The 25095-nt window shown below is 40.8% G+C and overlaps 1 protein-coding gene across 3 annotated transcripts in view; it reads right to left on the bottom strand.

Annotated features, from left to right (window-relative positions):
* LOC120427466 (uncharacterized) overlaps positions 1-25095 on the bottom strand; it is a 136312-nt gene that overhangs the window by 84368 nt on the left and 26849 nt on the right. For all 3 annotated transcript variants that reach the window (XM_052710363.1, XM_039592336.2, XM_052710362.1), the window contains one exon: positions 6929-7065. In XM_052710363.1, coding sequence (XP_052566323.1) covers positions 6929-7065 — 137 coding nt within the window. The remainder of the gene's footprint in view (positions 1-6928; positions 7066-25095) is intronic.

Raw genomic sequence — 25095 nt, 5'->3', positions numbered from 1 at the left:
GTTTTTCCTACTTATGCCATAGCTCAAAGATGCATTTTTAAGTTACATATTTCAAACACATCCAAAATTGGTTACTTCGATGATTCAATTTTGTGTGTGAAAAGAACTTTTTTGCAATTCCGTCGTAAAACAACTTACTTTTCCTGTCATTCTTGAACGACGAAATAGCCTACTTTTCTGTACCAAAAATAACAGAATCGAATAGCAACACTTTTTGAAATAAATGCTGAAAAGAGTGCTGAAAAGTTGAATTTTTCAGCACTTGTTTTGAAAAGAAACACTTTTCAATTTTTTATTTATTTAAGCGATTTATTGACAAAATACAAAATATTTCACTTAATGGGTGTTTTTCGGGATTGCAAAAAATGTTGTATGGAACTCGTTGCAAAACTTGATTTTTTCAGCACTCTTCGTATTTATCCAACTCGGTGAGCCTCGTTGGATAAATGTACGGCTCGTGCTGAAATAATCCTCTTTTTGCAACTTGTTGCATAAACTACTATTTTTAAGAGCCCTAGCAAAACCTACAACTTTGTCGGAGGCACTAAATCGATCAGAAAGTCCTTGCTAAAGAAACCGATTTTTGAGTATTTCAATTGCATTGTGGTATGGGCAGCTGCCAAAAATTGTTTAAAATTGCTTTTTTTTCAACTGTGTGCGATGGTTTCAATCGATGGGCTTAATTTATTTTCTGCTCACACACACGTGGCTTTAAACTATTTCTCCAACGCTCGGAACCTTTGAACTGCGAACGTGTTCGTATCATGTGGTGTATGTGCGTCCCTCTCTTCATCAACAACCACACCAAAAGGACTCTCCGCACAGAGGGAGACAAAGTTGAGGATGTCAGGAATGTCTGTTTGGTTTTGTGTCCATCGTTCCGAACGAATCCTCAATCCATCACTGCCGGGTTCTGTCCGCCCATCCGTCCGTGCGTGGTAAGGGGCTGGTCACTTTGATGGACAAGTGGATCCACTTCTTCCAGGACATGAGCTTCACAAGCCAAGCCAAGCAAAGGGGGTGGAATTACTTTGAAGCGGTTTAATTCAATTAGTAATGAAGTGAGTCTTTGTCGTTCGAGCAAATAGGTAGGTGCAATGATGCAATGGTTTTAGCTCGAGTGGGGATTATATCGACTCAGGAGTGCCGGGCAAAAGGCTTCGTGGAACAAACGCTTTGGGTCATGATGTGTTTACCGCATTCGGCTTATTCAATGCACAAACAACTTCCTAATCCTTTAAAACTTAAATATTTCAGTTCGTATTCTGAAAATTCAATGAAAAAAGCTTCTTCTTACATATTTATTTATAGTTGCTAAAGGCATGAAACCCCTTCCACTTGTTGTTCCAAAATTAATCCTTTGCTCATCATCGGCATCATTCCGCTAATCGGGTTAATTAAAAACTGAACAAACAATTAGTCAGCCCAAATGTCAACAAGCTCTTCGACCTGTCATCGGGGCTCTTGTCAATCCACAACCGAAAAACTGTTCACCAAATTCATTCGAAAAAGGGCGGCTAAAATCCAGCTTCCAACGGGGGAGCTTTTCCAACTTTAATTAAAATTTGATTAAACTTCAAAAGACTGTTGCCAAGCCTCGATTAAAAATGGCACCCTTTCGGCAGTTCGTGTGCTCAATTTTGCTCCACCACCAGGCTGAAAAGTGCGACTTTGTAATCAATTGGGAGGGCCGTTTTTCGTCGGCCAGGTCGATATTTGACTCGATGATGGCTTAGAAAGGGATTTCCGGTGGCAACAAGGGGCCTAAAGTTTTTACTACCAAACGCAGCGCACACCGGCAAATTGAATGGTCCACCGGAAAAAATGGTGACTCGTTGAAAGCTAAAAAGCTGCCCGGAAAAGCCATGCAACGGGGGGAGCTTGCCAAACGTGTGACAGACAACATGAGTGATTAATTTCGGCACCGAGTTAGAGTTGTGGCGTAACAAAAAATGTTTAGCAGATTTTTTGGGGATGAGAGCAAAAAGTGTTGGCCAAAATTGAGCTAGAAGTGCACAAGGTTGCCAGTTTATCTTTTTTGATTGTATTCTTATTATCTCACTTTTTTCTGGCGGCTCCAAAAAATGTGTGTAAATAACACTTAAGTGCTTATAACTTTTGATACACGGAGAAAAAAGAGTTCCCAAAATCGTGAACAAGCGTTCATGAAAATGAGAACCTCAAACAAAGTGTTCAAATTCCATGGTACGATTTTGTAAAACGTATCATGAAATTTGAACACTTTGTTCGTTGTTCACGATTTTGGGAACTCTTTTTTCTCCGTGTAGGGTTGTATGATCTTCAATCTTTTTGGCTCGTTAGAAAGGTCTTTTGATTGCCCATCAAACGATGGGTTGCATGCTTGATCCGGACAACGTTGTCATCAAAACATCTAAGTTGCGGCCTCCAAAAAGTGCATAAATTACACTTAAGTGCTAATTATTTTCAATGTTTGGGCTCGTTGGAAAGGTCTTTCAAATAGGTACCTTTCTAAAAATAACATGCCACATTCTTACAAAAACCACCCTTTGTACTACCTTGCGAACTTTAGCCTAAATCGTTTTGTTTGCATAACATTTGAAGTACTTAATTCAAATGGTTCAGTCAGTGCCAAGATAATCGAGTGAAATTTTTTCAATCAACATCCCTACACACTAGTGTGGTCCAAATCCGGGCTTTCTCGGGGCTACCCCCTGAAATCAGAGAATGACCCATCACTAGGCTTAATTCCAAATTCGAGCTAATTCTGACCACGGAAACTCCTCACTCTAATCGCATGAAGTTTGTATGGGAAAAATCGTCAAAATGTATGGAGAAAAGCAACCGTTTCACTTTGTTACCTGTGGAGGGCGCAATAGTCGTCCAATCTTTATCAATTCTCAGATGTAGGACCGTCATTAAATTTAGAACAACTCTCCCCACGACACCATGTTTTAATGATTTTGTGCTGAAAAGTTATTAGCTTATGAAAATGACCTTTTTGCGCAGACGGCAGATTTGACAGGTGTAATTTTACCACAGTCTAAATTGGGGTAAAATTACGTCATAAAAGAGGTAATATTCAACCTTCCAAAACTACACCTTCCAAATTTACACATTTTTTCCTGTGTACTGTGTTACCTGAAAATCAAGTTTTGATCACTAGGAAACCTGCCACAATTGGAAAAATGACAATATCCAACCATCGCTTTTAAACCTCACATGGCATGCAAGTTATGAAATTACAAAACACGGATTTTGGAAATTGGCAATTCTTAGATTTTATTTTCGCTCAACAGAAAAAAAATAATTTCACAATTTTTCAAATGGTATTTCAAGTGTTTGTGCAGTTTTTAGAGGCTCTTAAATTAAAAAAATAATTCAAGCAATTTTATTTTTTGCAAAAAAAATAGTTTTTGTGGTGCTGTGCATTAAAAATTCATAAAAAATCTAAATATTTTTAATCCAGCCCAAACATGCTAAATATGATTACAAATGAGCCGATCTCTACGGAATCGGTCTTTTTTCTTTAATTTTAATTTTTGTAGTTTTTAATTCGGCTGATTTTTTTTTTTTGCAACGGCCTTATTGGCATTTAGTTAAAAAAATAGCACTATTTTCAAACTCTAGAGTTTGTAGAGGACATCTGGGACTACCATCTGAGACTGACAACGCTAGGGGTAAGGCCGTTTAACACATTAAATAGACACTTTTACTTCTTGTGAATTTTTTGTTTGTAAATTTTTGTTCGGGAGACCCCTTAGATTCCATTTTCTGGTGATCACATTCGTGTTCCTGAGACAATTTCACAATAGAAAGATGCATTAAAATGTTTATTTTCACTCATTTTAACCCTTAAAAAGTTAAAAAAATAAGAAGCTGCTTTTTTCTGGTGACATCTAGTATCCTTGGAAACGAACTTGATTTACAATAAATGTGATTCGATTTTTTTTTTACTTTTAATAATAGCAATGTATAGCCGCAAAAACATTTGACACTTGAGACATTACATGTTTATAAAAACAAATTTTTGAAAAACAAGTTTTTATTTTAAATCAATAAGACTTATAAAGTTCATATATGAACTCGAACCCCAAAAAATCTTCGTATATCTAGAAAAAATTTCTGGGAACGAATCAAAACTTGCTTTTTTTTAGGTTTTGTTAATTTTGATCAAGGTTGATTCGGTTCTTCAAACGTATTAATTTTAAGTAATGAGCAATTCCAGCCCAAAACAGGAATTTTTTAGGTACTTTTTTTCGACCCTATCCGATTTCAATGAAATTTTGTAGACATGTTATCCTAGGCATATATAAGCCATTTTTGTGTATATGGAGCCAGTTACACTCGATAATGACATTTGAGAAGGGCGTAAGTGTTTTAAATATTTTTGTATTTCGTAATTTAAATATTGCTGTATCTCAAAGCCGTGGCATCGTATCAAAAAGTGGTCAAAGACAAACTTGTAGGAAATTTGACGGGCTTTCCGAAAAAAATACACTGAAAGAAAAAAACACTCCACATCCACACCTAAAAAAATACAAAAATCATTTACTGAAACTGTTTTTTTGAAAAGTGCTCTAAACATCAAAATTTTCAAAAACCGAATAAAAGCCCAGGCATCCAATTGAAATTTGGTCAAAGACAAACTTATGGGAAATTGGACGAGCTTTCCGGCAAAAATATTTTCGAGACTGAAAAATCAAGTCGGTCATATAGAAATTGCCAAGGACCATCAAAAAACCTATTTTTTCAACATTTTTATTATTAAAACCGCTGTAACTTCACAAGGATTGGACTCAATATGGAGAATTTTATGTAAAATTGTCTGGAAAATCGATTCCCGAATTCGGTTTTTGAAAATTTTGATGTTTAGAGCACTTTTCAAAAAACAGTTTCAGTAAATGATTTTTGTATTTTTTTAGGTGAGTTGCTCAATCTTGCATTTTTCGTGAGTCTTTTTGTTACATCTTAGGCTATTTTCACAAAAATTTTGAACGAACAAAAATCGTGGGCTCACCTTCAAATATGACTTTTAAACTCAAAAATTAAAAAATCTCATAAATGTGGAGTGTTCTTTTCTTTCAGTGTATTTTTTTCGGAAAGCCCGTCAAATTTCCTACAAGTTTTTCTTTGACCACTTTTTGATACGATGCTACGGCTTCGAGATACAGCAATATTTAAATTTCGAAATACAAAAATATTTAAAACACTTACGCCCTGGGTGCAGAATAGTGGTCCGCAAAGCGGCCTCAATTTAGAACTGTCAAAGCGGAACCAATTTACTGTTTGAAAAATGATACCAAGAAGTGGCAAGTATTGTAATCGATCTATGATTTATTTTGTCAGGAATAAAAAAGTCGAGGGCGTCGAGCTTTTGAGGTATTCGAAGTCAACAAATTTTAAGAAGAGGGTTGGAATCGAGATTGGCATAATTTATCGCAAACATTTAAATAAGCGCTATGTCTCACGCAAAACCTATGTTTATGGCGTTTTTTGAAATGTTAGCGACGAATTATTAATAACTATGAATGGCACCAGCTAAATAATATTGAATAAACTTACTCCGATATTATCACTGCGCTTCAATGATACAAACTCACGGAACTTCCATTCGGTTGCTCTTCAGATTCATAAAGTTCCACCCACTCCTGACGCAATTGTTCGTCACGTGGAAAACAAAGATGGACTCTTTTGGCCACCCATCGTTTAGTCTAAGATCAAAAAAAGCGCAAAGCACTTAATTTTCAGCGAAAACTTTAAAATCAACAGATCCAAAATGTTTCAAAACAAGTCACTTCAGCAGCAAAAAATATGTCACGCTTGAGCTTGGACATAGCCTTCTACTTTGTTTATGTTTACAGCTGTATTGCAGTTTTATTAGTGAAGAGCAGTGGGGTCATTCGGAAATCACTGTTTTTTCAGCACCCAGCTTACGCCCTTCTCAAATGTCGAGTGTAACTGGCTCCATATACACAAAAATGGCTTATATATACCTAGGAAAACATGTCTACAAAATTTCATTGAAATCGGAGAGGGTGGGGTACAACCGATTCCCTATTTGACATGGTATTGCTCTAATATTTCAAATAAAACCCATACACAAATCAAAGTTTTTAATTTAATTGACTTTGGCAACTGTTATAATTCCCAAAATTGTGAACTTCCAACAGTTATTCAATTAGTTCCAGACTGAAATATTTTTGATTTTTTGAATTATCAGTTATGACCTGGGTGATGAATATAGAGAATGCGTTACGTGATTTCCGAATGATCCCATTTTGTTTACATCTACAAAGTAGGAGGCTGTTCAAGCACAAGCATGACTTTTTTCTTACTGGTAAATGAGCTGTTTTATAATCAGTGTTATATGCTTTATTTTGTCTAGTTTTTGACTTTTTTGCTGTAAAATTATGTGTGTTTTCAAGTTTCGATCGGTTAGAAGATGTTTTTCTTTTTTACGAGTGACGACGAACTGCGGCGAGAGTGTCATTCTGCGATGTCGCAGATAAATTCCCTGGCTGATTTCGGAATCCTGCAGCGAAAAAACATCTTTAATTGTAGGGAAGCTGAACCAGTGAGTTTACAAACGGAATCAAACAATTAACACAATAACAGACAGCTTCTGGATGAATACAACCGCATCGACTCCATAAGCAACTTCCATTCCATTCCACAAATTGTTCATTGCTGCCAAAAAAATTGTTAATGATCGATAACAATACTCTCTACTTTTGGCGAACAGTAAATTGGTTCCACTTTGACAGTTCAAAATTGAGGCCGTTTTGCGAACCACTATTCAGCACCCAGGTTATGACATAAGACATAATAACATAAGACTACACTTACACAGAATTTAAAGTTTACAATTTTACATATCTTTTTATTTGTAAAAATGTCTGCAAACTGGCAACACTGCCACCCGATTCTGACAACCGAACTGACTCACCTGGACAATATCCCCGTTGTTGCCGCCGGCCGCGGTAAACGTCAGAATGCACACGTACGGAATTCGGTCCTCTTTGGGCCGGTGCAGCTCCAGGTCGTACGTCAAGCCAATGTTGCCGTAGTAGGTTCGGTTGCATCCTGTGAAAAAGAGGGTAAAAAAAATGTCAGAAAATGCAGCTTAAAGTGCTGCAAACCCAAATTGGGCTTGTTTGGTTTCATTTGCGGGGGTTCGTTTCGTAAATAAATAAATGGATGTACAAACAAAGGTTCGGACGCCATTCGATAGCGTTAATCGTCAATATAATCCAATTTTTTTTATTGACGACCTCCAACAATGGAACTTAAACAATCGCTCAAATTAATGCGATTGCTTTCTTCTCCCCTTAACAAACATTAATTCATATCCCCTCACTCTCCGCATTGAAATAAATTGCGCAAATTGCCGGAAAAGTCACAGTTTTCCACTCCATACACAGATGGAAAGTGCCTGCAGAAAAAAACAACAAACGGAAGGAAAACACCAACGGATTTTGGTTCCGCTTTGGGAGCCCCCCAGAAAAAAAACAAGCCACTATAGGAAATGAATTAATGCCGTTTGTCCCCTTTCTGTGTTTTTTTTTCACGGCACTGAGTTTTTTTTCTCTTCTTGTTGCTGTTTCTCTCCGGAAGGAAACAACAAAAACTGCCGGAAAATGGAATAATTTCCACATAACACCGATAGCGAAACGTGTGTGGAGCAAATTGTCATAAAGTACAAAGTTTTCGGAATGGATGACGATGGTTTTGTGTAGAATTTACGGTGTGAGTTTGTTGGTTTTGATTTGGAACATCCCGTTAGGATTTTTCAATCGTTTCGATTAAATGATTGTTCGGAAATAACATGTTGTGTAAAATTACAAATGCATTGAAAATTATCTTAAATATGGGTTATTATTCTGTTCATCACTGCTTTAGGATATTATTTTGAATTCCCAAGACACACACACACACACGTTATGTATTTTATCTGATTGAAAAACATTAAATCATTTAAACTGAGTTGTATTCACTTCAAGCCTCACAGCTCAGCGAACATGTCGTTCCTATCAATACTAATTCTGATATTATTCAAAGTTCAGATCTGTAAATCACTTAGTTTCGATGATTCGAAAACTCTAGTTCAAATTTTAACTTCAGAACCTTTGATGAATCGTGGCCGAAAGTACCAAATGTGCATCGTCAATGGAGTTGATGGTGTTCAAGCTTCAGACGCGTTACATAACTTAACTGTTGCTATTGGAAAATTTGGTCTCCTTGTGGACATTCTGCAAGGAACATCTACAATGTATCGTGAAAAAGTTTCGTTCAAATGTGATTTCTACGTTATTGTGATGAGTGATTCTGAACCATCCAAATTTGCAAATGTGATGGAAAATCTAGAATTTAATCATTTTTGGGAGACAACTGCATACTTTGTGTTACTTGCAGAAGCGTTCAGTTTTCAATATCTCAATTTTCAAAACTGCATGCGGTCATTCGTGCAACAAGTGGATAAATATGGAGTCATTAGGTCATTATTTGTGCACTATAGTGTCGAGGAAGATGATTTGAAAATTGCAGTTGTGAACTTCTTCCATCGTACAATGATAACATTTAACGATTTGAATAGCATCAAGGAAATCATTGTTGGAGATCCTCTCAAAGATGTAAATGGATATCCTTTCAAAAGTGCATATTCGATCAGTGTTCCGTATTTAATTTTTGATGGAAACAAATTAAGTGGACCCTGTTCATTGTTTGTACAAGAGCTGGTAATTAACTTGAATGCAACCTCGAAATGGATAACATTCGGCTCTAGTGAAGAGATCTTCAAAAACCTCCCCTTCTTATTCTCAACTCGACAATTCGACGTCGTCGTGCTATCATGTCGCACCCGCCATTTTGACGTTCCGAGAAAAACGCGTTTTAATGTTTGACCTTGAATATTCAAAAACGAGAGCACGCAATGTAAACAATAGCAAACACGTTTTGTTTGGCTGACCATTCTGTGCATTGTCCCAAAGTTTGGTTGAAGTTGGTTGCTGGAGTCCCGAGTTATAATTACAAATGTTTACGGTAGTCTAGCTTGTACGTGCGACAAACGCATCCTGACTTTCCTGGCCTCAAATCCCTTTGGCCTTTTGTCGCACTTACATCAATTTTCAGGGAGTGACAAGATAGCACGACAGGATTGAAACTTCTTTTATATGTAGAGTGACAAAAAATTTCGTAGCTTTTTTGGTTTTCATTGAATATCTCAGGATTGAAATCGAATTTTGGGGATCTGTGAAGGTCAAAAGATGAGGCATTGTGAGCTGCACAAAATGGCGTTCTTAACTCAATTCGGCCCAAAATGCACGTACGACAAGTTAGCACGATGGCGACGAATTGAGCTTATTTTTTTCTACGGCTTTTAACATCAGCTTCTCAAAGCATGTCCCAACTGCGAGGTTTTCATCGTATTGTTTACTTATCCCAGAGGTCAGATTTAGTTTCTTTTTTCAGTACTTGTACGTACCTTTCTCGTGGCCTGTTTGGACTTTAATCGGCTCAATTATTGTGATGTGTATATTTGTGAATCACGAATTGCCTCTTGTGTTCCGTCAAAATTTAGTGCTACACATACTATTTGAACCAAAACTATCATACAACAGCTTGAACAAGTTTGAACGATTTACGTTATTCGTACTTACAGTCATATTGTTTTTCCTTATGGAAACTTATCAAACTTTGATGATTTATTTTATGCTGAACAATAAGTTCAACCCACAAATGAACACCATTGACGAACTCCTTGCAAGTGATCTTGAAGTTAAGTTGATTCCTGTAACACTCGAATACATGCAACATGTGTACCCAAATATAGCTGCCAAATCATTTGCCACTCAGGACACTTTATTCCCGTTCGACAATAGCTATGTCCATTTGGCGACCTGCAGGTTGGCGGAAATCTTCGTCGGATCCTTCGAGAACGTCAATCCCTCGACCAACGATCTTCAGTTCTACGTTCTTCGGGAGAGCTTTCACTGGAATTTGGATCAGCACACGGTTTCCCGGTACGAGCCGTTTGCCGAGAAGGTTGGCTCATTTCACCACCAGCTGATCGAAGCTGGAATTTGGGACTTGTGGATTCAACTGCTTTCCGAAAGGTATGCCAAAAGAACTTCGGAACTGGTTACGAACAGGTTGAGCTTTGACGACCTTATTTCGCTGTGGTTTATACTGCTAAGTGGATTCGTCATCAGCGGTGTAGCACTAGTAGGGGAGGTGATGTGGTGTAGAAGGCGAACAACTTTGAGGAGGATCACAAATTGGTGGTTGACTTGTTTGAAAGAGATTAAGAAATTGAAATCTAATTAATTGTAACATGTTCTGATGGGTGTTGAAGTCATAATAAAAACATTGATTGATAATCATAGATTTTTTAAATTCTTGCATTTTTTCCGAACTATATTTTTTAATGCTATTGTGTGTGATTTTTTTTCATCGATTTAGTGTCTTCGGTAAAGTTGTTTTACTATTGAGCATGAGAGACCACCAATGGTTGTCTCTCCGTTGCTAAACAGAACCTTAATATCCTTTCACCACTACTGATCACAGGCTTTGACGATCTAGTAGTGTTTCTCTTATCAACAGCATGTATGAATGCGCTGAAGAGATAGCACACTATGAGTGCTAAAACTAGATCAGTTGCGAATAGGTAACAGTCATTCGTCACCAACGGCGCCCGCTATGTCAGTTTGTAGATCTCGAATTTAAGGGACAGGAATGTTAGTAAGTGCAGGTTGCTACTAGGGTAGCTGATTTACTCTGTGCTTACACCCCACAAGTGCCAGGAACCTGAAAAGTTGTTAGTAGGGTGATCATCAAAAATAGAATTCCCAAAATACGGTTTTTTTATTTTCGATTTATTTCTATATACACATTTTCGGGAATATTAAAAGCAGTGTTGCGTTCCTCACGCGCTCACGCGCTCGTGAGCGCTCACTTTACGCTCATTCGTGAGGAGGAGCGCTGCGCGAGCTAGTTCACGTTTGCCCGCGCTCACGTTTGCTCCGATTTTTTCAGCTCGCGTTTGCTCCACGCTCGCGCTCGCGCTCATATTTCGCTCACGGAGCGCTCATTTTGGACGCGTCGCTAATCATTTAACGTTTTTGAGAAAGTTTTTTTTTCAATTCTAGATGAATTTTTTGCGTAAGGTGCAGTAGGGCTGTGGAAATATGACTTTGTGAACAAATTTTATGATATATGAATTGGAATAGCTTATTTTCATCAATCATGTTTTTAAATAAAAGGTTGGATTCGCAAGGGTCAAATAATTTTTTAGATATAAAGTTGAATGTATAAATATTTTAGAGGCCTTATTGTATCAGAGAGGGGCGGAGGGGTATAGACGCCTAAATAAAAGGGCCTGTAAACCTTAGAAAATCTTACAAAACAATGAATTGATTCAAGAAAATTAATGCTTTGGTAAGTTCGATTCAAGGTTAAATGCTTGGTTGATTAAAATATAACATTAAACTGTTTTTATGTACCTAATCGGTGTTTTGACTACATTTCCAGATTGCGGGTCAGAATGAGCTACCATTAAAAAAAATATTACGTTTATTAATTCTTTCAGTGATTCAGTGATTAGAAACGGCTAATCATTTCTATAAGGTTAATTTTTATTTGGCAAACATTTTAGAAAATAGGGTAACATTTTTGGAACAGTTCTATTTTGAATATATGCCTCAAAATTCCTAAGGGTTAAAATAACCCTTTTGACTCAAATCAAATAAATTTTAAATATTTTTGACCACGAAAAGGTTGGCTCTTCTTCCAACAAGTGGATTTTATTCAACACTTTCGCAACCAAACTTCTGAAAATATTCAATTACAAGTTATATATGATTTTTTGAACATGGATGATTGTAACTGTTTAAAAGATTATTTTAAAATAAATAAAATATACATAAATTGTCAATATTTGTGTACGGAACATCAATACAATATGGTCCAATATGGATTTGATTTATGAACAAACAGTGCATTTTATCACGTCAATGAATGTTTACATTATGAATTTAGTTTTTTGTTCCTTGTTCGAAAAATGTCTAGATTTTAAATAGAACGTAAATTTCGGTTCGCTGATCAAATCCATTTCATTGCCTACTTTTGTTTGTTCGACCACTTTCTTGTTTGTTTTTGCTGCCTGTGCTAAGATAGTTCTAGAAACTTCGTTTCAAACAGGCAGATGCTTCAACAGGAAAAAACAACTACCTACTTTGGCTCACCAGCTCACGTGAGCGCAAAACGCTCCGGTGAGCGTGAGCGAGCACGAGCTACCTGATAAAAACTCACGCTCCAGCTGGAGCGAGCAAGCCTTCCGTGAGCGCTCGCTCATTCGCAACCCTGCTTAAAAGACATCTTTTGAGCCATGGTGCATGAAGTTGCAAAATCTGTTTCAGGAGATTTTATTTTTTTATAGTGTTTTTTCATTTCATTTCATTTCATTTCATTTCATTTATTGGATTGTTTTGGCAAAAACATCAGTGCAGTAATTATCCTAAGCTGAGATATGGGGTACCTTTCAACAGCTGACTAATTCAAACAGTGTTTAGAGTTTACTGGTACACGGGAGAAAAATTGAGCAGGGGAAGGAAAAAAATTACAAAATAACCTTCGAAATTGCTAATAGATAGGGGATAGTTAGAGGAAAGGAGGTATTTCTTATTCTAATATCACATCAAGGGGACATCCGCTGCAGCAGAGGGTTAGCTGATGTGGCACACCCCATCCAAAACTTTGGAAGCACTCGTAGAAGCCAATCGTCAATCAGCTCCATCTTCGCCATCCTGTGGACGTCGTCAGTCGGGTGGAAGGGATCCAGGTTTAACACCATCTTCAGCAGCCGGTTCTGCTTCACTTGCAGTTTCTTCCGATGTGAAGCAGCGCAATCGTGCCACGCCGGGTATGCATACGTCATCGCCGGTTTGAGCACCGTCTTGTAGAGCAGCAGTTTCGAGTTGCGGTCCAAGTAGGAACGTCGTTTCACAAGCGGGTAGAGCATCCTGGTGATCTTGTCGCACTTGGTCGTGGCGTTCTTGATGTGCTTCGCGAACGTCAGTTTCTTGTCCAGGGCGGCCCCCAGGTAATTGACGTCCTCCGACCATGGCACATGGCTACCCCACACTGAAACCTCCCTGCGGGGAAGGTAGCGTGGGCTTCGCTTGCGTGTGAAGAAGATCGCTTGCGACTTCTCGGCATTTGTCGTTATCTTCCACTTCTTCTGGTAGCGTTCGATGGCGTTTTGGGCGGCTTGCAGCTTGGTCACGACGATGGTTGGGTCGGAGTCTGACGCGAGGAATCCCGTGTCGTCGGCAAAAAGGAAGTAGCTGACGCCATTGAGCATTGCCAAGTCCGCCGTGAATATGTTGTAGAGCGTGGGACTAAGGACGGCACCTTGCGGGACGCCGAAGAGAACTTCGTGCCGGTCCGACACATGTCCGTTTACCACAACGTGGTACGATCGGTTTTGCAGGAACGAGCGGACGATCTTCAGGATGTACATCGAAAAGTTGGCGAGATACATTTTGTGCAGGATTGCTTCTTGCCACACTGAGTCGTACGCTTTCTCGACGTCCAAGAGCACCATGCCGGCTGACTTGCGCCGCGCGAAGTTCGCGCGCACCTCCTTCACGAGCCGAACGAGCTGATGATTGGTGGAGTGCCCTCGCTTGAATCCGAACTGGGTGTCCGGAATAACCCGCGTGTTCTCCAAGTGTTGGTCGATGCGCACCAGAATTACCCGCTCCAGGAGTTTGCTGAGGGTTGGCAGCAGGCTGATTGGCCGATAGTTCGAGGGGTTAGTGGCGTCCTTGTTTGGCTTCGGAATGCCTATCACCACCGCATGCTTCCACGCGGCTGGGAAGTATCCGAGTCGGACACAGGTGGAGAAGATCTTGGCGATGAAGATGTGCGCCTTCCGGGGAAGCCGCTTCAGCACGATGTTTCTCAGTTGATCCTGGCCCGGTGTTTTCTTCGCCTTCAGTCTTCGGATGAGCTGCGCCACCTCTTTGGGACGAACCAACCACGAATGGTTGTCCGCCAGCGGGGTCCGATCGATGGCATCGATGGAGTTGTTCACCTCTGCGACAGTCACTGGATCATCAGGCATCTGGTTGGTGTGAGCGCTAGCGAAACTGGCCGCCAGTAGTTTAGCCTTCTCGGATGAGGATGCGATGATTTTTGTTCCCTTGCGCAAGGGAGGGCTGTACTTGGTCGTCTTCCTCAGTGCCTTGGTGATTCGCCAAAGCGTATCCCGATCGTCGTGCAGCGTCCGTAGCGTGTCCTTGAACTTGTTGAAGTTTGCCTGGTTGCACTCCTCTCGAATTCGCCGGTTTAGCGACGACACGATGTCCTGGTAGATCGGGTCCCGTCTCCTGTACCATTGACGCCTTCGCGTGTTGCGGAGCGCGATCAGCCTGCGAGTGTCCTCTGGGATTGCAGCTGTTTGGTAGCTACGCTGTTGAACTTCTGGAACTGAAACAGCTTCGGCGTCCAGCAGGATCTTGGTGAAGAACTCTACCGCTGCGTCAACATCGGCTTCCGTGTTGAGGTCGGTGACTTCGGGGTTCAGCAAGTCCAGCTTCGCGTTTATCTCCCTTTGGAAGCGCGACCAGTCAGCACGAGCGTAGCAGCGAAACTTGGGGGATGACTGCTCAATCGGAGCTGACAAGCTGACGTCGAACAGCACAGGCTGGTGGTCTGACGAGAGCTCGTTCAAAGCGATCGGTTTTGTCATGTCCAGCAAGTTGTTGGAGAGCGCCAAGTCCAACGTCGAGGGTCGACCACGCCCCGCCGGGTGAAACGTGAAGGCGTCAGGGAAGTGGACGAAAAAGTTGCGGCTGGCTGCCTCCTGGAACATGACTGTTCCCGCTGTGTTTGCTCGTGCGCAGTTCCAGGAACGATGTCGAGCATTGAAATCACCGACCACGAAGAAAGGCTCGGTCCCTCGCGTGATGGTGGAAATGTCGCGGCGGAACTGTGTCCATGCTGAGCGCCGTCTTGCCCCGGGGAAGTAGGCAGCGATGATGTGTACATTTCCGTCCGCTGTACTGACGGAAATGCCAACAGTTTCGATGACCTTGGTCGAAAAATCGAGCTCCGTGTGCGTTAGGCCCTTGCGGACCGCTATCAGGACGCCGCCGCCTCTTTCGGCATCGGCTGAGTCGCGGTCGAATCGAACACAACGGAACTTTGGATGGTAGAAGGCTTGTTCCTCGTGCAGCCAGGTTTCGGTCACGATTCCCACGTCCACGTCGTGCCGTTCCAGAAAATCAAAAAACTCTAGCTTCTTTCCGTGAACGGATCGTCCGTTCCAATTAGCCACGCGCAAGATATCTACAGCGTTAGACACTGTAGATATACTTGGCTGTAAGCTCCACGAGAGCTTCGAGTTGGTCGAGTCGCGATTTGCAGCTTTTCAGCCGGGCGAACACTTCTCTCGCAAGGGCGAGGAACTCAGACATTGTGAACAGATTGCTGTTGATGTTGTTGCTGCTCCCTTGGGACAACGCTTCCGCGAATGTCATGGTCGATGTACCGACCGGTGAGTCGTTGCCGGTGCTACCGTTCTGCGGCACGGTGTTGCGGGGAGGGGTCAGGATTGGGGGTTTGGCGTTCCTGAGTTGTGCTTTCTTCTCGGCCAGTTTGGCCAAGTAGTTTTTCCGAGTTGGACAGCCACGGTAGTTCGCGGTGTGCTGGCCGCTGCAGTTCGCACACTTTATCGCTTCTCGCGTCACGTTCTTGTCCACCCTCGCCAGGTCCGCTTTGTTCGGCAGCCTGCACTCTGCCGAGAGGTGCTTCTCGCCACATTTCACACACAGCGCCGCAAGATTGCAGTTGCGCATTCCATGCCCGAAGCGTTGGCAACGGTGACATTGAACCGCATCTGTCGGTTTCCGCTCGTAGTAACGCCAACGAACGACGATGTTGAACACCGCCTTCACCTTTTGCAGATCGGACAACTTCACTGTCCCTTTGGCAAAGTGGAGAAGGTACAGCGCACTCTCCTCCAGCCCGGCCACTTTCCGCGAGAACAGTTTAAGCTCCTGGACGTGGACACCGAGAACAGCCAGCTCAGTTTCCAGTTCAGCTTCGTCGTACACTGGCAGTCCCGAAAGGACTACTTTCATCGGCTGTTCAGCAGCAGGGGTGTACGTATGGTACTGGATGTTGGCACCCCGAAGGGCCGCGAGTGCACTGCGGAAGGTGTCTTCACCAGAGCAGATCAGCTGTACGCCAGTCTTCGTCGCCTTCATGTTGAACGCTGTTTGCTGGATTCGGCTTTGCCCCAGAAATTCGCGAAGCTGCCGGGTCGATTTTCCGACCACCGAGATAGGAGGTACACGTACCTTCTTTCCTTTTGCAGGTTCCCCGATTCGCAAAACCGGGGGTGGTGTTGGATTTGGCGGCAACGAAATTGGGTCGTCACCCTGCTCATCCTCCAGCCCGTCGAACTGGTTGCTAGTCGGTATGTTGACTTCAATTACCTTCGTTGAACCGGCACCACCCTCGCTGGTGCTGTCTTCGGTGTCCATCGCAAGTGCCGCTGCTGCTGCCGCCGCTGCTGCTGCTGCCGCTGCCGCCGTCGTCGACCTCAGGTTGTACGGGTTCTTCGTCGGTGTTTCCTCTTCGAGGTTAGGGTCGTCGTCAAGCTTGCGTTTTTGTGCACTGTTCACTTGTACCGTTTGCGCCGTTTCTTCGGCCGCATTTTGCACTCCCGTGTCCGCGGAGTTCACCTGGTCCGACAGGATGCCGATTCGCAGGTAACCGAACCGTAAAACAGCGAAAAAATCGAAAAAATATGCACCACGAAAACGTTGGTTTGTTTACACTACCAAGCCAGGGTGTCAACTGGTGTTTTTTCAATGTCGAAAAAACAAAATTTTAAAAATCAGTTGAAAAACCCGAATCAAATTCGCAATCAAAAAATACTTTACATTTCATTTTGATATAATGCACCCTAGTAATATTTTCAATCCTACAGGCTTAGTTACTAGACAAGTTATACCTACTTTTGGGTATATATTTTCGATTTCTTCGAAACTTGTAGAATTGTTTCTGAGATACAGCCTCAAAAAGAATTCGATTCTAGTTTAGGCCTAATTAATTTAAGAACGACATTTTGTACAGCTCACAATTTCTTACCTTCTGACCTTCACAGATCCCAAAAAATCGATTTCAATCCTGAGATATTCAATACACACCTAAAAAACTCCGTGCATTGTTTATTTATTTATTTATTTCATCTTCGGCACTCGCCGCACAGACTACAAATTATGTCCTATTTTTAATTCACATTTAAACATACCGAACACAAACACATCTGCTACATCATTACCATTCCAACGTCCAAGGCTCCAAAAAAGTTGGAACGGTAACTTCAACTCGCTGGTTCTCGGGCATAACTCGCCCAATCAAGACGATTCTTTTTTCCAGTGATTTTTGAAGGATGTCTAGATGATCCTAGAACTTTGCAAAACTCAATTTGATCAAATCTGTCATGGCTGCGATCAAAAACATCGTTCTAACTTTTTTTCGCGAATAAAAAAAATCTCCAAGAATTTCACGGAGGCAGTCTTTTTTTAAAAGTTGGAACGATGTTTTCGGTCTCAGAAATTTCAGATTGTTCAAATCAAGTTCTTCAAAATTTTAGGATCATCTTTGTATTCTTACAAATTCCTGGAAACAAGAATCGTCCATATTAGTTTAGTTATGGCACACCCTGAAATTGATGTAAGTGCGACAATTGGCCAAAGGGATTCAAGTCAGAACGCGTTAGACACATGTACACACCCGACACACTCCAACAACGAAAATCAATCAAACTTCGGGGTGGTCAACCACACAAAACGTGTTTGTTATTGCTTACATTGCGTCCTCTCATTTTTTTTTTGAGATCTCGGAACGTCAAAAAGCGACGTGCGACAAGATAGCACGACAGCACGTTTTTAAAAACACTTTCACTGCATTGAATTAAATATTTTTGATTGTATTCTGTTTATCAATGCTTTAGGATATTATTCTGAATTCCCAAGTCAGTAATTTATTTTATCTGATTGAAAAACCTATAATTGATGTTTTACTTAAAAGTATCTTTATATAACTGAGTTCCTCACTTTTAACCTCACAGCTTAACGAATATGTCGTACAGTTAAACCTCGTATAAGAGCGCCTCGCATATGCAACTTTGCATATACGAGTCATTCCACCTGATTCGGTTTTGTCGCAAGAGTTGCATATGCGAGGTACAGGGCTTATGGGATTTTGGCTATATGGGAGACATGGGCTATATTTTTATAAAAAAATCAACTAAACTATACAAATTTATAGTGTTTTGGAATCGTTATGAAGTCAGCTATACAGCTACACCAAATTTACATGGTTTACGATGTTCTAGATCATCCGAAACTTCGTCAAGTTAAGGTCTATGTGTTCAACGCCGTACAAGTATGAGGTAGGCGATTTGACTGTGGTTTTTGACCACAGATCGTATCCGGATAGCCTCAGGGAGGTTCAGGGACTAGTCTACCGATATGTGGTGATGTTCTGGGTCTTCTGTAGAGTCCCGGGAGGTACGACCGATGGGTCAACCGCCGTAACACGGCAGAGGTCGGTGTTTTTTGACCTTAGATAATATCCAGATAGCCTCAGGGAGGTTCAGGGACTAGTCTACCGATATGTGGAGATGTTCTGGGTCTTCTATAGAGTCCCGGGAGTTACGACCGACGGGTCTACCGCCGTAACAAAGCAGAGGTCGATGGTTTTTGACCTTAGATAATATCCAGATAGCCTCAGGGAGGTTCAGGGACTAGTCTACCGATATGTGGAGATGTTCTGGGTCTTCTGTGGAGTCCCGAGAGCTACGCCTGAAGGGTCTACCGCCGTAACAAGGCAGAGGTCGATGGTTGTTGGCCTTAGATTATATCCAGATAGACTCAGGGAGGTTCAGGGACTAGTCTACCGATATGTGGAGATGTTCTGGGTCTTCTATAGAGTCCCGGGAGTTACGACCGACGGGTCTACCGCCGTAACAAAGCAGAGGTCGATGGTTTTTGACCTCAGATCATATTCGGATAGCCTCAGGGAGGTTCAGGGACTAGTCTTTCGATATGTGGTGATGTTCTGGGTCTTCTGTAGAGTCTCGGGAGCTACGTCCGATGGGTCTACCGACGTAACACGGCAGAGGTCTGTGGTTTTTGACCTCAGATCATATTCGGATAGCCTCAGGGAGGTTCAGGGACTAGTCTACCGATATGTGGTGATGTTTTGGGTCTCCTGTAGAGTCCCGGGAGTTACGGCCGATGGGTCTACCACCGTAACAAGATAGAGGTCGGAGGTTTTCGACCTCAGATCATATCCGGATAGCCTCAGGGAGGTTCTAGGGCTAGTCTACCGATGTGATAGGTCTTTTGTAAGATCTTGAGAGTTACGGCCGATTACGGCGATACCATTACCAGAAATAGGGACTCTACAGAAGACCCAAAGAATGACCACACATCGGTAGACTAGTCCCTGAACCACCGTGAGGCTATCCGAATATGATCTGAGGTCAAAAACTTCTGACCTGTATCTTGTTACGGTGGTAGACCCATCGGCCGTAGCTCCCGGGACTCTACAGGAGACCCAGAACATCACCACATATCGTTAGACTAGTCCCTGAACCTCCCTGAGGCTATCCGAATATGATCTGAGGTCAAAAACCACAGACCTCTGCCGTGTTACGTCGGTAGACCCATCGGACGTACCTTCAGGGACTCTACAGAAGACCCAGAACATCACCACATATCGGTAGACTAGTCCCTGAACCTCCTTGAGGTTATCCGGATATGACCTGTGGTGAAAAACCACAGTCAAATCGCCTACCTCATACTTGTACGGCGTTGAACACATAGGCCTTAACTTGACGAAGTTTCGGATGACCTAGAACATCGTACACCATGTAAATTTGGTGTAGCTGTAAAGCTGACTTCATAACGATTCCAAAACACTATAAATTTGTATAGTTTAGTTGATTTTTTATAAAAATATAGCCCATGTCTCCCATATAGCCAAAATCCCATAAGCCCTGTACCTCGCATATGCGTGCTTCGCATAAGAAACCCCCATATGAGGTGCATATGCGAGGTTTAACTGTACCTACCCAGCATAGTTTTAATATTGTTCAATGCCCAGTTCTGTAAATCACTCAGTTTGGACGATTCTCAAACTCTGCTGCAAATTCTCACCTCGGAAGCGTTGCTGAATTATGGCCAAAAGTTTCAAACGTGCATCGTCAATGGAGCGGATGGTGTTCAAACTTCGGACGCTTTACTCAACCTAACTGTTGCGATTGGAACATCTAATCAGTTTGTGGATATTCTACAAGGGACGTCTACAATGTATCGAGAAAAAGTTCCGCACAAATGTGATTTCTACGTTATTGTGATGAGTGATTCCGAACCATCAAGGTTGGAAAATGTGATGGAAAATCTAGAATATGCTAAATTTTGGGATGCAAATTCATACTTTGTCCTACTTGCTGAGGAATCCTGCTTCCAAAACATAAACTTTCAACATTTTATGCAATCATTTGTGCAACAAATACTCAAGTATGGAATCGTAAGGTCATTGTTTGTTCATCACAATGTTGAGGATGGCAGTAAGAAAATAATGATTGCGCATTACTATTATCAAACTTTTTCAACTTTTGTTGATATGGACAGCACTAGGAAGTTTATTGCCCGTGATCCTCTTCAGGATGTGAATGGATATCCTTTGAAAAGTGCGTACGCGATCAGCGTTCCATATCTGATTTGGGATGGTTACAGACTTAATGGACCTTGCTCGTTGTTTGTACAAGAACTAGTGTTGAAAATTAACGCAACTGTCGTTTGGATACCATTCACCTCTTCAACAGAGTTATTAAATAATCTTGATTACTTATTTTATACCAGGAGACTTAGCGTGTACTTTGCTTCAACTTTTTATTTGAGATACGCTAAGCCGGTTCCGATCACTCGGTTTTCTTCGTATTGCCTGCTGATTCCAGAAGTAAGAATAAGTGTTTATTTTCATTATTTGTATGTACCTTTTTCATGGCAGGTTTGGACCTTTATAGTCTTAGTTTTAATTTTGTGCCTTTTTGTTAATCAACAAATTCCTCAGATATTTCGCCGAAATTTAGTGCTTCACATATTATTTGAACCAAAAATTTCCTACGGCACTTTGAACAGCCCCGAACGTTTATCGCTGTTCGTGTTAACTGTTTTATTATTTTTCTTGATGGAGTGTTATCAAACATTGATGATATACTTTATGCTTAATCAAAAGTTTTATCCACCAATGAACACCATAGGCGAATTCCTCGACAGTGACCTTCAAGTTAAGATGACTCCCGAAACACTCGAATACATGCAGTTCTTCTATCCAAACATTGCTTCAAAAGCATTTGTTGAACCAGTTGTTTTGTTTCCCTTTGACAACACCTATGCCCATTTGGCGACCTGCAGTTTGGCTGAAATCTTTGCCGGATCCAATGAGAACTTCGACTCATGGACCAGAACTCGTCAGTTCTACATTCTTCGGGAGAGCTTTCACTGGAATTTGGTTCAGCACACGGTTTCCCGGTACGAGCCGTTTGCCGAGAAGGTTGGCTCATTTCACACCCAGCTGATTGAGGCTGGAATTTGGGACTTGTGGATTCAATTGCTTTCGGACAGGTATGCCAAAAAGTCACCGGAGCTGGTTACGAGCAGGTTGAGCTTTGACGACCTTATTTCGCTGTGGTTTATACTGCTAAGTGGATTCACCGTAAGTGGAGCAGTGCTGGCAGGGGAGGTGATTTGGTGCAAGAGGCGGATCATATTAGACAAGATTAAAAATTGTTTTAAATGGATGATACATTTTGGTTGGAGAGTTCTGGAAAAGGCATGTTATCACAATACACACAGGTAAACAATAACAAACACTTCTTGACGTTCCGAGATAAACGCGTATTAATTTTTGACCCTGAATAAACGAAAACGAGAGCACGCAATGTAAACAATAACAAACACGTTTTGTTTGGCTGACCATTCTGTGCATTTTCTCGAAGTTTGGTTGAATTTGGTTGCCGAGGTCCCGAGTTACAAATGTTTACGGTCAAACGCGTTCTGACCTGAAATCCCTTTGGCCAATTGTCGCACTTACATCAATTTTCAGGCTGTGTCAAGATAGCACGACAAGATTGAAACTTCATTCATATGAAAAGTGACAAAAATGCACGAAATTATTTTCAGTTTTTAAGGAATGTCTCTGGATTGATATCGAATGTTGGGGATCTATGAAGGTCAAAAGGCGAGGCATTGTGAGTTGCACAAATTGGCGTTCTTAACTAAATTTGGCCTAGAATGTACGTACGACAAGTTAGCTGGACGGCGACGAAATTTAATGTTGAGAATAAAAAACCTATGAAAAAATAGATATAAAGAGGTTTTTATTGCCTTATTCCCCTTTCCAACTTGACGCACTTGCAGAGTAATAAATTAGGTTTGAAATTTTTTTTGGGTTTCTGGGTTTGTCAAAAGGTCAAATTGTGGGCCAAAATTCACGTGCGAGAAGATAGCACGACATAACAAAGTTTTCGAAATAAACTTTGTTGTCGGGGAATTTTATGATGTCAGAAACAATGTTGTTCCTCTTCGATTTACTGAAAAAAGTAACTTTTTTTGTAAAAAAAGTGTACCTTTGTGTAATGTTTTATTTCCCGAAAAATCTCATTTTACAATTATATATGAAACATGTTCAGAAAAATCTTCTAGAACATGTTTTAATGCAAAATGTCAACTTTAGTATATGCAAATTTGATGAATTTTTTGTCGTAGAACCCAATGGCGTACTCAAAATTTACGTAGAGTGTAGTCAGATATGAAATCTTTGCGATTCAATTTGAAAAACAAAAAGCAACAAAAGCAAAACATTCTGACCCAGGACGGTACAGAAATTCTCAGCACGAAAAGTGAACATTTTAAAATTCAGACGAGGTACCGTAAACTGGGGTGACTTTGATAGCCCGGGGTGACTTTGATAGGTTTTTCAAATGCCCGTCAAATTAATATTTAAACATTTTTGAGAATTTTGAGTATGTAAGCATTAAGGGAAAGCTTATTATCGAACATATATGCAAAAATGTGACTGTTACATTGGATGTATCAAAAATAGTGGCCAAATCAAATTTCTATCAATGTCACCCCGGGCTATCAAAGTCACCCCAGTTTACGGTACTTGTAATCGGGCTGTAGTAGACGAATTAAGATGCTTCAAATTGCAAGAGGTGGGTTTTTTGTCCTCTATCTGGCCACCATAAAATTTCCTTCAGAGGGTTAAACCAGTTCCGGGAAAATCCAGATTGTTTAACGTATTTGTTCCGAAACATTATTTTTGGTCGAAAAATGTCAATAAAAAAGATGAAATCAATGTATTTTTTGAACAAATATTGTAGAAACTTGTTGACTCTTACAACATAAAATAGCAATTTTATAAAAATAGTTGTTTATTAACTAATGTTTTGATGAGTTTAACTTTAAAAAACTAAATTTTCACCATTTTTTTTAAATATAAACTTACTAAACAAAGTCATCAGAAGTTCAAAGTTGTTACAAACTTGCTAGAGGTACTTGTATTTGACACAGAAACAACATTAGCATTAGCATTAGCATTTGGAGGACGCCCCACCACCGGAAGGCACCACAACGCTTATCCCACTGTTTGGTGCGGTTGTATTAGACCCTCATCCGGAACAATAGTCCAACACGGGAGATATCATGTCTTCATCTTTTGATGAGTGTGTAATACTACCCAGGGCATAAGGGGGTCCTGGCCGGGTTCAAGCTATCCTCAGGGATTGGAAGGATCGTTAGTAAACACCTATCTAAAGTGCGCAAGGACCCCTACGTCACCTTAGTGGTATAGATCTACCATAACACCTATACATAACAATCTATACAATTTCGGCATTTCAATGAATATGCATTCGAGATAATCATGAATATTGCTTCATATGACTGTCAAGTATCTCTGGGCAAAGTTTCAGAAGGTTTGCTGATGTAGTTGTCGAGATACAGCCATTTTTAATATGTTATTTCTGACTTTTTCTAAGAAAATCTATTTAACACTGGAACGCCCAACGCATGTCCAACTTACACGGACGCCCAAACCTCCCAAAAAAGGTGGAACGCAACTTCAACTCGCTGGTTCTCGGGCATTACTTAACCAATCGGGACGATTCTTGTTTCCAGTGTTTTGTAAGAATGTCTAGATGATCCTAAAATTTTGCAGAACTTGATTTGAACAAATCTGTAATTTCTACGACCGAAAACATCGTTCCACCTTTTTTAAAACGACTGTCTCCGCGGAATTTTTGGCGATTTTTTTTTACAGGCGAAAAAAAAAGTTGGAACGATGTTTTTGATCGCAAAAATTGCAGATTTGATCAAATTAAGTTCTGCAAAGTTCTAGAATCATCTAGACATCCTAACAAATCACTGGATACCATGTCTTAACTTTTGATGAGTGTGTAATACTATCTTGATTGGTTGAGTTATGCCAACCAGAAACATTGAGTTGAAGTTACCGTTCCAACTTTTTTGGAGCCTTGGGCGTTGGAATGTTAAACGGTGTTAAAAGTCGGAAATAGCATCTTAATACGGCAGTATCTCAAAAACAACATCAGCAAACCTTTTGAAACTTGGCCTAGAAATACTTGACAGTCATATAAAGCAAAATCAATCATTATCTTGAAATGCATATTCTTTGTAATGCTGAAATTGTATCGATTTTATAGATTTTCTCAGAAAGTCGGAAATACCATTTTAAAATGGCTGTATCTCAAAAAATACATCAACAAACCTTTTGAAACTTTGCCCAGAGATACTTGACAATCATATGAAGCAATATTCATCATTATCTAGAAATGCATATTCTTTGAAATGCCGAAATTGTATAGATTGTTATGGTTTTCTTATTGAAAATCGGATGTAACATCTTAAAAGGGCTGTATCTTGAAAACTACATCAGCGAATGTTTTCATTTTTTCCTCAGAGGTGCGTTATGGTGTAAGGAATTGATAAACACCAAAATCTCGGA

This window comes from Culex pipiens, chromosome 3, assembly GCF_016801865.2.
Source record: "Culex pipiens pallens isolate TS chromosome 3, TS_CPP_V2, whole genome shotgun sequence".
Lineage (NCBI taxonomy): Eukaryota > Metazoa > Arthropoda > Insecta > Diptera > Culicidae > Culex > Culex pipiens.
This window is presented reverse-complemented; position numbering and strand designations above follow the sequence as displayed.